Raw genomic sequence first — 14660 nt, 5'->3', positions numbered from 1 at the left:
CATTCTCTAACCGCATGCCCTAACCGCGTGAATAAATGTCCGATATTACGTACTATTGTACGTAAAGCTTTTCTTCAGGCCAGTTGAACTTACTTTTCGTTGATCCTGGCCACTTTCTCGCTCGATCTCTAATCAGAGATCGAAAAAGGAGATAAACACTCCTTCTTTTGCCGATTAATTACCGGCAAATGAGCGTAAATATTTCACGCTCATCGTAACGATCGCTCGATTTTACGATCGTTTGTTAAATATTTGAATATAACTTTATTTTAACTCAAATAAAGCCAAATTACAACAAATTTCTATATACTATATCTTCTAATAAAATATAAAATTCATGTGTGTGTATAACTTTTATGATATTACAAATTATTTTATTAATTAATCGTTTGGCTTTATTTTAAGTTAAAGTAAAATTTAAAAACAATATCTACAAACAAATTCTACAATGGATGAGCTATGATATAAGAAATTAGAATAAAATAAATGCGCGTTATAAGAATAAAGTAGTATCAAAAATTGATAAAATTGTTAAAATTATTAATGCGTGCTCTTGATTTAATAAACTAGTCAAGTCTTTACAAAAAAAATTTCTTTTCTTGATTCTCTTTTTTAAATTAATACTTCAATATATTTTCGCAATAGATGCAAAGCATTTCGAAAGAATTTATTAAAAGTTATTTAATTTAATCTATCCTAGCTCATCCATTTTAAGGCAACGGACTTACTCTACAATCTACAATCTACAATCTACAATCTACAATCTACATCTACAATCTCTACGAATCCGTTTCCTTAAAGTTAAATAAAAGTTTTTCTCACTCACCGACACTGATGCGCAACAGCGGAGTTATATTTATCGAAGCTACGTTGTCTGTAACATACAAATATAAAATTCATTTATATTAATGCTCACAAAATGCAATAAATATTTCAAAAAATTTTTATCGCGCGGAATTTTATATCCAATGTATAAAATAATAAGCAGAGATAAACACGTGTGGAAAAATTTTATAAAATTTTAAAACTGTTTTTTAAGAAAGTTTTTTAAAAAGTTTTATATAACTTTTATAAAAATCTTTCTCTCTAATTTTCTCTTTAATTCATTTAAATAATAAGATCAAATTATTATGCGTACGATTTATAACAATTGATATATAAATAATAAATATTCACCATCAGGTTGCTCCGCCGATGCAAGATGCCTCTCCCAGGCCTCCTCCTCCTCTCATGTTGTTGACGCGCGATACTTTCAATGGCACTCCCGCACTCACGAGCGATATTTTTATATCGCTATTTTCGTTATTTTACGCGCGATACTAAACGGCACTCCCGCACTAATTCGGTACGATTAAAAATTTTGTCGCGCGATGTATATATTTAATATATATATACTTTGTCCGACACTCCCGGTTTCGGTACGAGCGAAAATCCCATTTCATTTCACGAGAATCAATTTCGAGCCAACAGGTCGGGAATGCAACGATACAACGAGCAAAGATTAGGCCCGAACCGGAAAGGAGACGAAACGATTGACGGAATAGAGGAAAATAAAGTTCACCAGCTCTTTTTCGCGCATAATTATCCTATCTCGTATCGAACCTGGACCCGCTAAGCACGATTTCAAGTGACCCGCACGGATGCTATATCACTAGCGCAGTACACAAGGCTGATAGACGGTAAAAGAAGAGGATACCCACATTTTTTAAAAGCTAACATTCAGCAATTTAGAAAATGGGGAGGCAACCCCTTTTACCGAGCGAAAATCGCGCCTAGGGGAATCCACTCGACTCCTCGACAGGGTTAACACACGCTGGGCGTGTGGCTGTAAAGTAGACGAGCAAAGAGAAGGGACCCATTGACGACCATTCCGAACAATCGATCGAGTTCTAACCGATTCGGGCCAAATCAATTGACGAAGCAGAGCGTGTTCATCACTAAGCCGATCGAGCGCGAAGCTCGAACCCGCGCGCCCATGTACATTTTATACTGGACATACGTTCTGCGCGGCCGGCATCACCAAGTGCCACGTTGCACAAGGCGCGAGTACGTCGCAAAGCAACGACTCGATGAAACATCCCAGTTAGTTGGCGTCGGAAGGAGAGACCCGAAGAAGGAGTTGACAAAAACGAAATTGGGATTTTGAAAACGCGAAAACGCGATAACGCGAGATTACTATAACGCGAAAACGCGGTTACGAAGCGCAGCCGTCCGCGGCACGTTGACGGCACCGACGACGCGAAAGGGTACTTCGCTTCCCTTTCAGGCACCATAAGATTTATCGTAAATAGAAAAATTTAAAATAAATCTCAAGGCACCATCCAAGTACTAAGCCCTCCCACCACGACAAGGTGTACCCCATGGGAGGGTTATATTATATATAATTTTTTTTATATATAATATAATATATTATAATAATTGTAATTAATAAGCTCTCTATAAAAAATAATTAAATGGAGTGAGAGTAAAAGCTCTCAAATCCTTTACTCTCACTCCATTTAATAATATAATATATAATATATAATATAATATATATATAATTTGGAATTTATTTTGAAATATAGTATATAAATTTAAATTTGCATAATAAGATTTCGATTAAATTGTGTATTTAATTAACAAAAATTGAGAAAATTTAAAGCATTGGTTGAAATATATTTAATTCTAATATTATATTCTAATATTATAAAGAAATATTAAAAAAAAATATTATAAAGAATATTATAAAGAATATTATAAAGATATATTATAAAGAAATATTATAATAAGGATCGATGATCAATATATCACAACATAATCTCTTATACTCTTTCATGCATAATCTGTTTCAATTTTTAATCGCAGAAATGAATGATTGTGATTCGATAAAGATTTATCGTTGCATTACAGTTTCATGTAGCTAATTAATTTTTAATTAATTAATTTTTATTAAAATTTATAGTAAATTATGTTTCCATACTAATTGTAATCATGTTTAGTAAAAAAATTATAATATATAAAGCGTTTCTTACCACTACTTTATTACTCGAGAGTCACCGTACAAATGATGACAAAGCGCCATCGTATAGCGCGCTTCTGTTTATATTTTATATTGCCAAAATCAAACATCGTATTATCGATAATTCGTTACCGAAATATTTTATATATTATAAAATATACATTAACGTAAAATATTAAATTATGAAAGTATTTAATTTATTGATTGAAATTGATTATTTATCAAACAATTCACGCAATCTTTTGTTATGCTAATTATTTGCGTCTATAATAAATTCGATTGTTTTACTTCGCGTTCTCTCATATCCCAAATTATATTGAAATTATCAAGTAGAACGATAAAGTAACGTATAAAATATATTTGTAATTCTAAATATTAAAATAATAATTATTATCTGTAAAAATCGCAATTATCGAAATGATTATTTAATATTTTGTATCCCTATAATTTAATCAATTTTCGATTAAATTGTGTATTTAATTAACAACGATTGAGAAAATTTAAAGCATTAGTCAAAATATATTTAATTCTAATATTATATTCTAATATTATAAAGAAATATTATAATAAGGATCGATGATCGAAATATCACAACATCTTTTATCCTCTTTTATGTATACCCGAAATATCACACAATTTTTTATCCTCTTTTATGTATACCCTGTTTCAATTTTTAATCGCGGTAATAAATGATTGCGATTTGATAAAGATTTATCGTTACGATACTGTTTCATCTCGCTAATTAATTTTTAATAAATTAATTTTTATTAAAATTTATAGTAAATTATGTTTCCATACTAATTGTCATCATGTTTAGTAAAAAAATTACAATATACAAAACGTTTCTTACCACTACTTTATTACTCGAGAGTCACCGTACGAATGATGACAAAGCGGCACCGTATAGCGCGCTACTGTTTATATTTTATATTGCCAAAATCATACATCGTATTATCGATAATTCGTTACCGAAATATTTTATATCTTATAAAATATACATTAACGTAAAATATTAAATTATGAAAGTATTTAATTTACTGATTAAAATTGATTATTTATCAAACAATTCACGCAGTCTTTTGTTATGCTAATTATTTGCATCTATAAATCGATTGTTTTACTTTGCGTTTTCTCACATCCCAAATTATATTTAAATTATCAAGTAGAACGATAAAGTAACACGGATGAAATATATTTGTGATTCTAAATATTAAAATAATAATTATTGTTCGCAAAAATCGCATTTATCGAAGTGATTATTTAATATTTTAAATCCCTATAATTTCATCAATTTTCGATTATATTGTGTATTTAGAAAGATTGAGATAACTTAAAGCATTGAATCGATATATATTTAATTCTAATATTATATTCTAATATTATAAGAGAAATATTATAATAAGTATCGATGATCGAAATATCACAACATAATCTTTTGTCCTCTTTTATGTATAACCTGTTTCAATTTTTAATCGCGGTAATCAATGATTGCGATTTGATAAAGATTTATCGTTGCTATACTGTTTCATGTCGATAATTAATTTTTAGTCAAGTAATTTTTATTAAAATTTATAGTAAATTATGTTTCCATACTAATTGTCATTATGTTTAGTAAAAAAATTATAATATACAAAACGTTTCTTACCACTACTTTATTACTCGAGAGTCACCGTACGAATGATGACAAAGCGGCACCGTATAGCACGCTACTGTTTATATTTTATATTGCCAAAATCAAACATCGTATTATCGATAATTCGTTACCGAAATTTTATATCTTATAAAATATACATTAACGTAAAATATTAAATTATGAAAGTATTTAATTTATTGATTGAAATTGATTATTTATCAAACAATTCACGCAATCTTTTGTTATGCTAATTATTTGCGTCTATAATTCGATTGTTTTACTGCGCGTTCTCTCATATCCCAAATTATATTTAAATTATCAAGTAGAACGATAAAGAAACGTATGAAATATATTTGTAATTCTAAATATTAAAATAATAATTATTGTCCGTAAAAATACCAATTATCAAAGTGATTATTTTATATTTCAGATCCCTATAATTTAATCAATTTTCGATTAAATTGTGTATTTAATTAACAATGATTGAGAAAATTTAAAGCATTGGTCGAAATATATTTAATTCTAATATGATATTCTAATATTATAAAGAAATATTATAATAAGTTTCGATGATCGAAATATCGCAACATAATCTCTTATCCTCTTTTATGTATAACCTGTTTCAATTTTTAATCGCAGTAATGAATGATTGCGATACGATAAAGATTTCTCGTTGAAGATTTATCGTTGCAATACAGTTTCATGTCGTTAATTAATTTTTAATTAATTAACATTTATTAATATTCATAGCAAATTATGTTTCAAGACTAATCATAATCGTGTTTAACAAAAAAAATTATAATATACGAAGCGTTTCTCACCACTACTTTATTTCTCTAGAGTCACCGTGCAACTGATAACAAAGCGCTAACGTATAAAGCGCTACTGTTTATATTTTATATTGCCAAAGTCGAACGCCGCGTTATCGATAATTTGTTGCTGTAATATTTTTATATTTTATATATTATAAAATATACATTAACGCGTAATATTAAATTATGGAAATATTTTAATTTATTGATTAAAATTTATTATTTATTAAACAATTTATCGCGAATCTTTTCGTTATGTTAATTATTTGCATCTATAATTCGATTATTTTACTTCGTGTTCTCTCACAATCCAAATTATATTTAGATTGTCAAGATAAAGTGACACGAGTGAAATATATTTGTGATTCTAAGTATTAAAATAATAATTATGGTCCGTGAAGATCGCAATCATCAAAGTGATTATTTAATATCTTGGATTCCTATCATTTAATCGATTCTCGATTAAATTGTATATTGTTTAATTAACAATGAGAAAATTTAAAGCATTGATCGAAATATATTTAATTCTAATACTGTTAAAGAAATAATATAATAAGTATCGATGATCGGAAGATTATATTTAATTCTCTTATCCCCTTTTATATATCCCCTTTCAATTTTTAATCGCGGTAGTGAATGATTGCGATTCGATAAATATTTATCGTTGTGATACAGTTTCATGTCGTTAATTAATTTTTAATTAATTAATTTTTGTTAATATTTATAGCAAATTATATTTCGATACTAATCATAATCGTGTTTAGTAAAAAAATTACAGTATACGAAGCGTTCCTTACCACTACTTTATTACTCGAGAGCCACCGTGCGAATAATGATAAAACGGTAACGTATAGCGCGCTACTGTTTATATTTCATATTGCCAAAGTCGAGTTATCGATAATTACGTGACATTTATTATTAATAATAGATATGCAACAATAGAATTTAATAAGTTTTATATAACGTAAATGATCGTGAAAGAAGAGAAAGAATCATTAATAAAATTATTGATCGCTTCTTCGACTGTAAAAGAAAGTATTTGGATTACTGTAGCATTTTGTGTAAATTATCAAAGGAAATATTCAAAATGAATAAAATAAACTTCGAAACCAACAATTAAATTACTAAATAAATTGCGATTTAAAATTCGCGAGAAAACGCGACGATTAAATAAATCGACAATAATTGGAATATTCGATTGCAGATGTACGAATTAATAATAAATTTATAAAAAAATTAATATATGTATAACACTTATCATATTACAAGTTATTTCATTATAATAATTAATCATTTGGCTTTACATTAAGCTTAAAAACAATATCTACAACAAATTCTATAATGGACGAGCTATAAGAAATTAGAATAAGGTAAGTGAATAAGATAAATACGTGTTATAAGAATAAATTAGTATCAGATGTAATTGTTAGAATTTTTAATGTTCTTTTCAATAAATTAGATAAAATTACAAGAGTGATCTTTTCTCGATCTTCTTTCTTTCTGATATACTGTAATGTTTTCGCGATGAATGCAATACATTTCAAACGAATTTATTAAAAGGTATTTAATCTATACCAGCTCATCTATTTTAAGGCAACAGATTTATCTACAATCTCTACCGTTATCTTAAAATTAAATAAAAGTTTTTAATCACTCACCATGGCATTAATGTGCAGCAGCGGGGTTATCGTTATTCGTTATTATGTTGTCGTTAAAACTACGTCTGAAACATACAAATATAAAATTCATTTATAACAAGGCTGCGGAATTTCATATTCGGTGTGTAAAATAATAAGCAGATATAAACACGTATGGGAAGATTTTATAAATTTTAAAATTATTTTTTAAATAGAAATTTTCATATTTATAAAAATCTTTCTCTCTAATTTTCTGTTTAATTCCTTTAAATTATAAGAACCAATTATTATGCGTATGATTTATAACAATTGAGATGACAAATAATAAATATTCACCAGGTTGCTCCGCCGATGTAAGATATGCCTCTTCCAGGCCTCCTCCTCCTCTCATGTTGTTGGCGCGCGATACTTTGACGACACTCCCGCACTCGCGAACGATATTTGTATATCGTTATTTTCGTTATTTTACGCGCGATACTGAACGGCACTCCCGCACTATTCGATATGATTAAAAATTTTCTGTTTTGTCGCGCGATGTATATATTTAATATATATATATATATATACTTTAAACGGCACTCCCGGTTTCGGTACGAGCGAAAATCCCGTTTCACACAAGAGTCATCTTCGAGTCAACAGGTTCGGCTCTTTTGTTTCAATTTTTATTTTTCAATAACGAAGGATCGCGTTTCGATGGATGTATCATCGCCATATAGTTTCATGTTATTCATTAAGAGTTAATTAATTGTTAATTGTAATAGTCGTAGCGAATTATATATCGATATTAATCGCGATCGCACTGTTAGAAAAAGAATTCAATAATACGAAGTGTTCCGTATCACTACTTTACTACTCGAATATCGCCGTGCGAATGATACAAGGTCTTCGCCTATGTAAACAATACAGCGCTACGTCATCAAGGCCGAACGTCGTGTTATTGACCTCGCTGCCGAAATATTTAACGCTATGACGTATATATACGAAAATTGAATTTATATACAAGTATATTTTTAAAATCACACACACATGTACACACAGATTAATTATTTATTAAACGATTAATATACATCACAAGGCTTTCCATTACGTTAATTATTCGATTTTGCCATTCGATCAACGAAATATTCTTAATTATAAATATTAAAAGAATAATAATTATTGTTCCTAAGGATTGCAACAAAATGATAATTTATAATTTTGATTCCGGTCACACATCGATTCTTAATTGCATTCGATTCTATTTTTAATTAAATGAACACATCACGCGAAATACGTGTTCCGAAATTATATTCTCATTATATTCCAATCGTATAATCGAGTATTTCGAATAATGCAAAGAGCAATGGTCAAATCAACTATTTATTAATAATAAAATTGTAACTTACGAATGTATTCCGTTTATCCCGTACGTTAACATCGCGGCAACAATGAATAAACTTTTAAAATAAATAATCAGTATATCGAAACAGTTTTACCGATTTAATTACTGATATAAAAACCGATCAATTGACCAGTTGGTGAAACTGTTTCAATATACTGGTTATTTTCTTAAAAGAATTGTTATATGACGAATTGATATATTATTTTTACGCGCGTCACGCGTTCGAACTCAATTTTGACTTCTCGCGGGAAGACTCGAATCGTTCGTCGAGAATCGATCCTTCAAAACGCGATTGTTCTGTATAGTTTTTACAATTAGTGATTATTAATTTGTACGATTTTTATTTACACAGCGAGTGGCGCGATTTGATTTTGACTTTAATTAATGTCGAGTGAGTCATAACTTTTTGAGATATATTGCATTATTATCACATAGCAAAATGACAAAAGGCTTGGTGTAACGTCGCGAGTGTTGTACAAAGCGTAAATTGCTGTATAATCGTATGCTGATTAGTGCGTAATTACTTTTTTTGAATATCAAGTGAATATCATAAAGCAGAAAAAAATAAACGAGAAAAACGAAAAAAATAATTCATTAAACGCAAATTAAATTTATAAATTCATAAATTTGCAAAAAGTGGCAATAAAAGTAATTGTTAAATTCGTTATTCGTTACCGAAAACTGTAACAAAGCTACTTTTTTCATTACGAAATTTGTAACGTCGTTACCGTTACAGTTATCGAAAAAAGTAACTGTAACGACGTTACAAGTAACGCGTTACTTCCCAACCCTGGAAAATAATATATATAAATAATAAATAATTTTTATAAATTACTCACCACATATCTCTCTGGATGCTTCAGGCTCTGTCACTGCTCTCTGGCTGTCCAATACTTTTCCAGATGTCCTTCTCCTTTCTTTTTCATTCTTTGCTGTTTCCTCGTAGCACTGATATTCACTCGCGAACAAACAATTAATTATATTTAACCGTGTACAGAAATGATTGCGAGACACTTTGCATAGCACTCCCGATCGCGGAATAATTACGAGAAACGCACTTTAATATATCGTATCTCATGTTGTTGGCGCGCGATACTGACGACACTCCCGCACTCGCCAGCGATATTTTTATATCGCTATTTTCGTTATTTTACACGCGATGTATATACTTAATATGTATATACCTTTAACGGCACTCCCTAATATGTATATATTTAACGCGACGCGTTGACGAAGCGCTTGCCGTCCGCGGCACGTTGACGGCACCGACGACGCGAAAAGGTACTTAGCTTCCCTTTCAGGCACCTTAAGATTTATCATAAATTGAAAAATTTAAGATAAATCTCAAGGCACCGTCCAGGTACTAAGCCCTCCCACCGCGACAAGGTGTACCCTATGGGAGGGTTATATTATATTATATATATAATTTTATATATAATATAATATATAATTAATTTTGTAATATACTATATAAATTTTAATTCGCAAATATAAACGATAAATAAAAATATAAAAGATAAGAGAAAATCTATTATATAAAGCAATGTTCAAAATAATTGTTAGAGAAAGAATTTAATAATATATGGAACGTCTCATATCACTACCTCACTGTTCGAAGGCCATTGAGGGAATGATCGTAGGTCAGAAACATTACCGCAATACTGTTTATATCGCCAAGACCGACTTATATTATGTTATTGTTATAATTCGTTGTTGAAATATTCTATGAATGATTGCCGATTAAGAAAATTTAAAACATTGGTCGAAATTTATTTAATTCTAATAAGTATAAGTTAGATAAATTATTATACTAAGCAGCAATAATCGAAAGATCATAATAAAATTAATTTCTTTATTCCTTTTTATATTCCCTTTTTCAATTTTTATTAACAGTAATTAATGATTGCGGTTCGATAAAGATGTATTGTTGCGATATATTTTCATGACGTTTATCATAAGTTAATTTATTTTTAATTATTAGTAATTATATCAAATTATGTTTTGATACTAATCGTAATCGTGTTTAGAAAAAAAATTCGAAGCGTTTCGCATCACTACTTTATCGCTCAAGTGTCAGCATGCGAATGATAATAAAGCCGTAACATATTTAACAATAGCGTGCTATTGTTTATATTGCCAAAGTCGAATGCCATGTCGATAATTCGTTGCCAAAATATTTTATAAATTATAAAATATACATTAACATGGAATATTAAATTATGGAAGTATTTTAATTTATTGATTAAAATTGATTATTTATTAAATAATTTATCACGGATCTAATTATTTGAATTTATTCGATTATTTTACCGTGCTTTTCCGAAGTCAAATTCTATAATATTTAGTTTTGCTTTTAGTTATATTTTAAAAGATTGACTTATAGCGAGCTAAATAAATAAATAAATAAATGTTGAACAGAAAAAGAAGACATATAAATAAATAAATAAATAATAGTGTGGAAAGAGAGAACATACTAATATTTTTATATAATAAATTATTATTAATTAAATTATTTATATTTTTATTTATATTATTTATATTAGCAGAGAGACATATATGTTACCCTTTGAGAACATTCGTGGACATTTGTTTTGTAGTTCATGTCCTCGTTTTTAATGTCCATAGAGGGAGTATCGCTTTCAGAGATCACCTCAAAGCAGGCGATGACATCTCTCAGTCTTCTCTCTGGCACTAATCACAGATCACAGGAGCCATGTTGTTTTCAATTATTGAGCTATGTTGTTTTATTTATTATATTTTTTTATTTGTTATTTTTAGCTTTATTTGTTTTTTTTATCTTTTTTTCTGATCTTTGCAAGCCTGCAAAAAGCTAAGAATAAGCATAGGATGATGTGTTTCGTGATAGGTTGAGTAGTTTCAAAAAATGCCAGAAAACGGTCAACATATTTATTTGAATTTAAAAAAAAAATAATTTTAATATTGCAATGACTTGCAGTCTCTTATCGAATGAATGATAACAATCAATTTTTGCTTAACAATTTTTAAGATTATTTACAATTTATATATATGAATCATACCCTGTGTTTCTGAATAATCTATAATTATTATTAGACTATTAATAATAATCTTATAAAAATTTCATCACTCAAGGAAACAAAGTAATAAAACATTGTTTATTGTGCATTTAACAGAATAAAAAAGTTCCTGCTAACTAACTAGTCCTAATAACTGTTGCAGTATAGCTTCTATATCGCTATTGTTATTGTTCTCCAACAATAAATCCCAATTATTCACGTCGTCTAAATCACATTCTGTTTCTGAATCATCTATACCTATAATTATAATTGATATGATTAGTAATTTATTTTCAAGGATATGAGTCATTGAAATTATTATATTGTGATTTTTTGTTTCCTTACCTGTTGTAAAGATCCAGCCACGTTTCTGTCTAACTTCTTCAGAGCAAACTATATGTATATTTTTACATAAATCTCCAAAATTTTCTATAAACCACTTGATGTCAGTTTTTCTCCTGACATCGCTTATTATCCACACTGACTTATTCCATGCTGTGGAAAAAATGTTTATTTAGATGCATTGTTTTGTAAAAAAATTAAATCTTTCATGTATATCCTAATATAATAAAGAGCTCACTGTACCATCATACATATCAATAGCAGCACGACAAAAGTAGCCATAATCTTTCCTTCGCATATTCTCTCCCCATTTAACCATCTCAAGTCGATATTTTTCCTTGTACTCTCCATCTGCCAGTAATTGGTTGATATCAAGATTCAAAGATTTCGCCCAGTGTGTTTTTATGGGTCCTGATAATCGTATAATTATACTCCTTTGCGAGCCAATCCTGAAATTAATATAGATTTTATTCAAGATATTTCTATTTTTATTGTGAAAACAAACAATTCTAAATAAAAGCTAAAAAAATATATTTCTAATATAAAAAAAATTTTTTTAATATGTGTATGTGATTTTATTTAAAAAAATATATATTACTTTATATACAATTTTTATTGTATAGTGTACTATTATTTAGTAAAAAATACTATAGATGTACTGTAGATAACACCTTTGATGCAAATTATCGGTGATGTAATCCTTTCCAGACTTCCTCTTGCCGCTAAACAATAGAATCCTCTCCGGCCTCGTCGAATTATTTATTTTTAATTTCGTGGGATCTACTGCAATCTGTTTTGCGGCCATATTGATTCGATATAACTGTAAATTTTATGAAGGTACTAAGACCACAGAAAGTATGTACAAAACGATGAATAATGTATAAGATCCGCGATTTCAAGTCATTCTTATTTTCCTAACAACACACATGTTCAAAAGATGTCCATAGAATATCTAGAGGACAGCGAAAGGCTATTTTATATCCTCTTGATGGTCTTTGGACAACTTTTCGATGTGTATTATTAGGGTTTATATCTACAAAATTTACGTTTCAAAGTTACTCTATATATATATACGTAAATTTTATTTAGAATGAATTGTATAAAGATATAAAACTAAAGATACAGAAATGTAGGGAGTAAAAGAGATGTTTTTTTTAAATGTATTTTAATAAAATCACATTATAGTTTACAAATTTATTTCTTATTCTTAGCTTCACGAAGAGCTTTGCGCTGCTCTGCCCTCTTTAACTGAGCCTTTGGTTTAAGATTATGCTTCTTGGCAAAGCGCTGATTCCTCAGAAACTTCAAGTCCATCTAAAAAATATAAACATAAAAAATAAGATTTAATTTTAAAATAAATAAATGACATGAAGATTAGATGTAATTTTAAAATAAATATGAAATTTAATTTTTAAAAATAAATATCATAATAAGTTACATTAAATACCAACATCTGTATTTTTTACTAAGTAATATTTTGCATATTTTAGATAATTTTGATTTGATTAAGTATTGTAGGAAACATAAAATATTTAAATATATAAAGACATAATAGAACATTTTGATATAAAACTTACACCAAGCGTGGATTCGTGTCTGTACCTTTTAGGCTTCTTGATGCCATTACGATGAGCTTTACGATCTACAAAGAAACAAAAATCAACAATCGGCAAAAATTTGTGAGATATATTATATTATATTTTATTGCACTTAATATCATTTCAAAAATGTTAAAAAATTATACACATCTTGGTTAGGATACTTCAATATTTTAGAAACATAACTTTTACAATTAATCATGAAATTGTATACTTACTCTGATTATGATTTGTGTGATTCTTCGACTTGGCCATTTTCTTGATTTATTTGCTTCTATCTGTAATGATAATCGATTATTTCAGAAAAATTACACTATGGCATAAATCAACTGATGAGGTTAAGTAAACTCAGTAAAAGAAACAATCATTTTTGCAGATATTTTATACGTGTTAATTATGAGAAAATGTAATAATTAATTAATATTAAAATCGATAGAAAAATCGCAATTCTTTAAACGTGTCTTTATTTGAGCGGATTGAATGGATATTTGGATTAAAAATTATAAAACCTTGAAAAATCGTACATAAGCTTTCAGAAACGGAAGCGGGAAGAGTGGGCATCAACCATGTGTTGTGACTAGTGATACTCCAGAGGGAAAGATTCATTTGCACACAGCCAGTCATATCGGCCGGTGCCTAAAGCGGCCTTTTCATTGACGCTACTTTTTAGCGTCAATGAAATTGCACCTTAACAGTTGGCAGCTCTACGAGATAGGCTGTGCAGCACTGCGCGTATATAAAATTTGAAATCGCTTCTAGCCTAACCATCTTCACGCGATCGACTTTATTTGAATTGCACGGCATCGCATCGAATTATGATGCGGCGCCGATTTGTACGAACGTAATTCGGGACATCGCGATGCTGTATAAGCGTCGAATGAGCACGAATTGTCACGCAAATATGATAAATCACATCTACTCACCGTTCACCGGCTGTTCCACAGGCCGCTCCACTCGCTCGCCTCGGGACGTCCCATTCCGATCTTGATGCACACGATATCATCAACGCGAACGCGCGACACTTTATTCGGCACTCCCGATATTCGCTCGCATCCGATAATCATCATCAAGGGCGCAAATAACGCGACGCGACTTCGCTCCATCTTCGCGATCGTGCTATCACTGAACTGTGAAAAATAGCTGTCGCGCACTTTCATCAACATATTATGAAAGTCGCGCGATCATCCTTGGACACTTTCGACGCTCTTTCACTCGCGATATTCG

General features: G+C 29.5%; 2 protein-coding genes across 3 annotated transcripts; both read right to left on the bottom strand.

The window, feature by feature from the left end:
* Positions 1–11527: 11527 nt before the first annotated feature.
* On the bottom strand, positions 11528–12795 carry LOC105254648 (probable phosphomevalonate kinase). Its single transcript, XM_011263460.3, has 4 exons — positions 12510–12795; positions 12082–12287; positions 11842–11991; positions 11528–11754 (listed from the first exon to the last, which is right to left on the bottom strand). The coding sequence occupies exons 1-4, from the start codon at positions 12641–12643 to the stop codon at positions 11630–11632; spliced, it is 615 nt and encodes a 204-aa protein (XP_011261762.1). The 5' UTR covers positions 12644–12795; the 3' UTR covers positions 11528–11629.
* Positions 12796–12952: 157 nt separating this feature from the next.
* On the bottom strand, positions 12953–14058 carry LOC109610254 (60S ribosomal protein L29-1). 2 transcript variants are annotated; one of them, XM_020028556.2, is made up of 4 exons: positions 13961–14058; positions 13655–13714; positions 13416–13480; positions 12953–13152 (listed from the first exon to the last, which is right to left on the bottom strand). In XM_020028556.2, exons 2-4 carry the CDS (start codon positions 13689–13691, stop codon positions 13033–13035), a joined length of 222 nt encoding a protein of 73 aa, XP_019884115.1. In that variant the 5' UTR covers positions 13692–13714; positions 13961–14058; the 3' UTR covers positions 12953–13032. The 2 variants fall into 2 exon arrangements, with proteins under 2 accessions (XP_019884115.1, XP_019884116.1); XM_020028557.2 differs by having other exon boundaries at positions 13946–14037.
* Positions 14059–14660: the final 602 nt, after the last annotated feature.

The sequence above is a fragment of the Camponotus floridanus genome, unplaced genomic scaffold, assembly GCF_003227725.1.
Source record: "Camponotus floridanus strain SB8 unplaced genomic scaffold, Cflo_v7.5 scaffold29, whole genome shotgun sequence".
NCBI lineage: Eukaryota > Metazoa > Arthropoda > Insecta > Hymenoptera > Formicidae > Camponotus > Camponotus floridanus.
Note: the sequence above shows the minus strand (reverse complement) of the source record. Positions and strands in the feature narration are given on the sequence as shown.

Coding starts and splice junctions, on each gene's coding strand:
- LOC105254648 (XM_011263460.3), bottom strand. CDS start 12,643: ATGGCCGCAAAACAGATTGCAGTAGATCCCACGAAATTAAAAATAAAT. Junction 12,288..12,509: donor ACCGATAATTTGCATCAAAG/GTGTTATCTACA, acceptor TATTAATTTCAG/GATTGGCTCGCAAAGGAGTA. Junction 11,992..12,081: donor TGCTATTGATATGTATGATG/GTACAGTGAGCT, acceptor TTTTTTCCACAG/CATGGAATAAGTCAGTGTGG.
- LOC109610254 (XM_020028556.2), bottom strand. CDS start 13,691: ATGGCCAAGTCGAAGAATCACACAAATCATAATCAGA. Junction 13,481..13,654: donor TCACACAAATCATAATCAGA/GTAAGTATACAA, acceptor GTTTCTTTGTAG/ATCGTAAAGCTCATCGTAAT. Junction 13,153..13,415: donor GACACGAATCCACGCTTGGT/GTAAGTTTTATA, acceptor TATATTTTTTAG/ATGGACTTGAAGTTTCTGAG.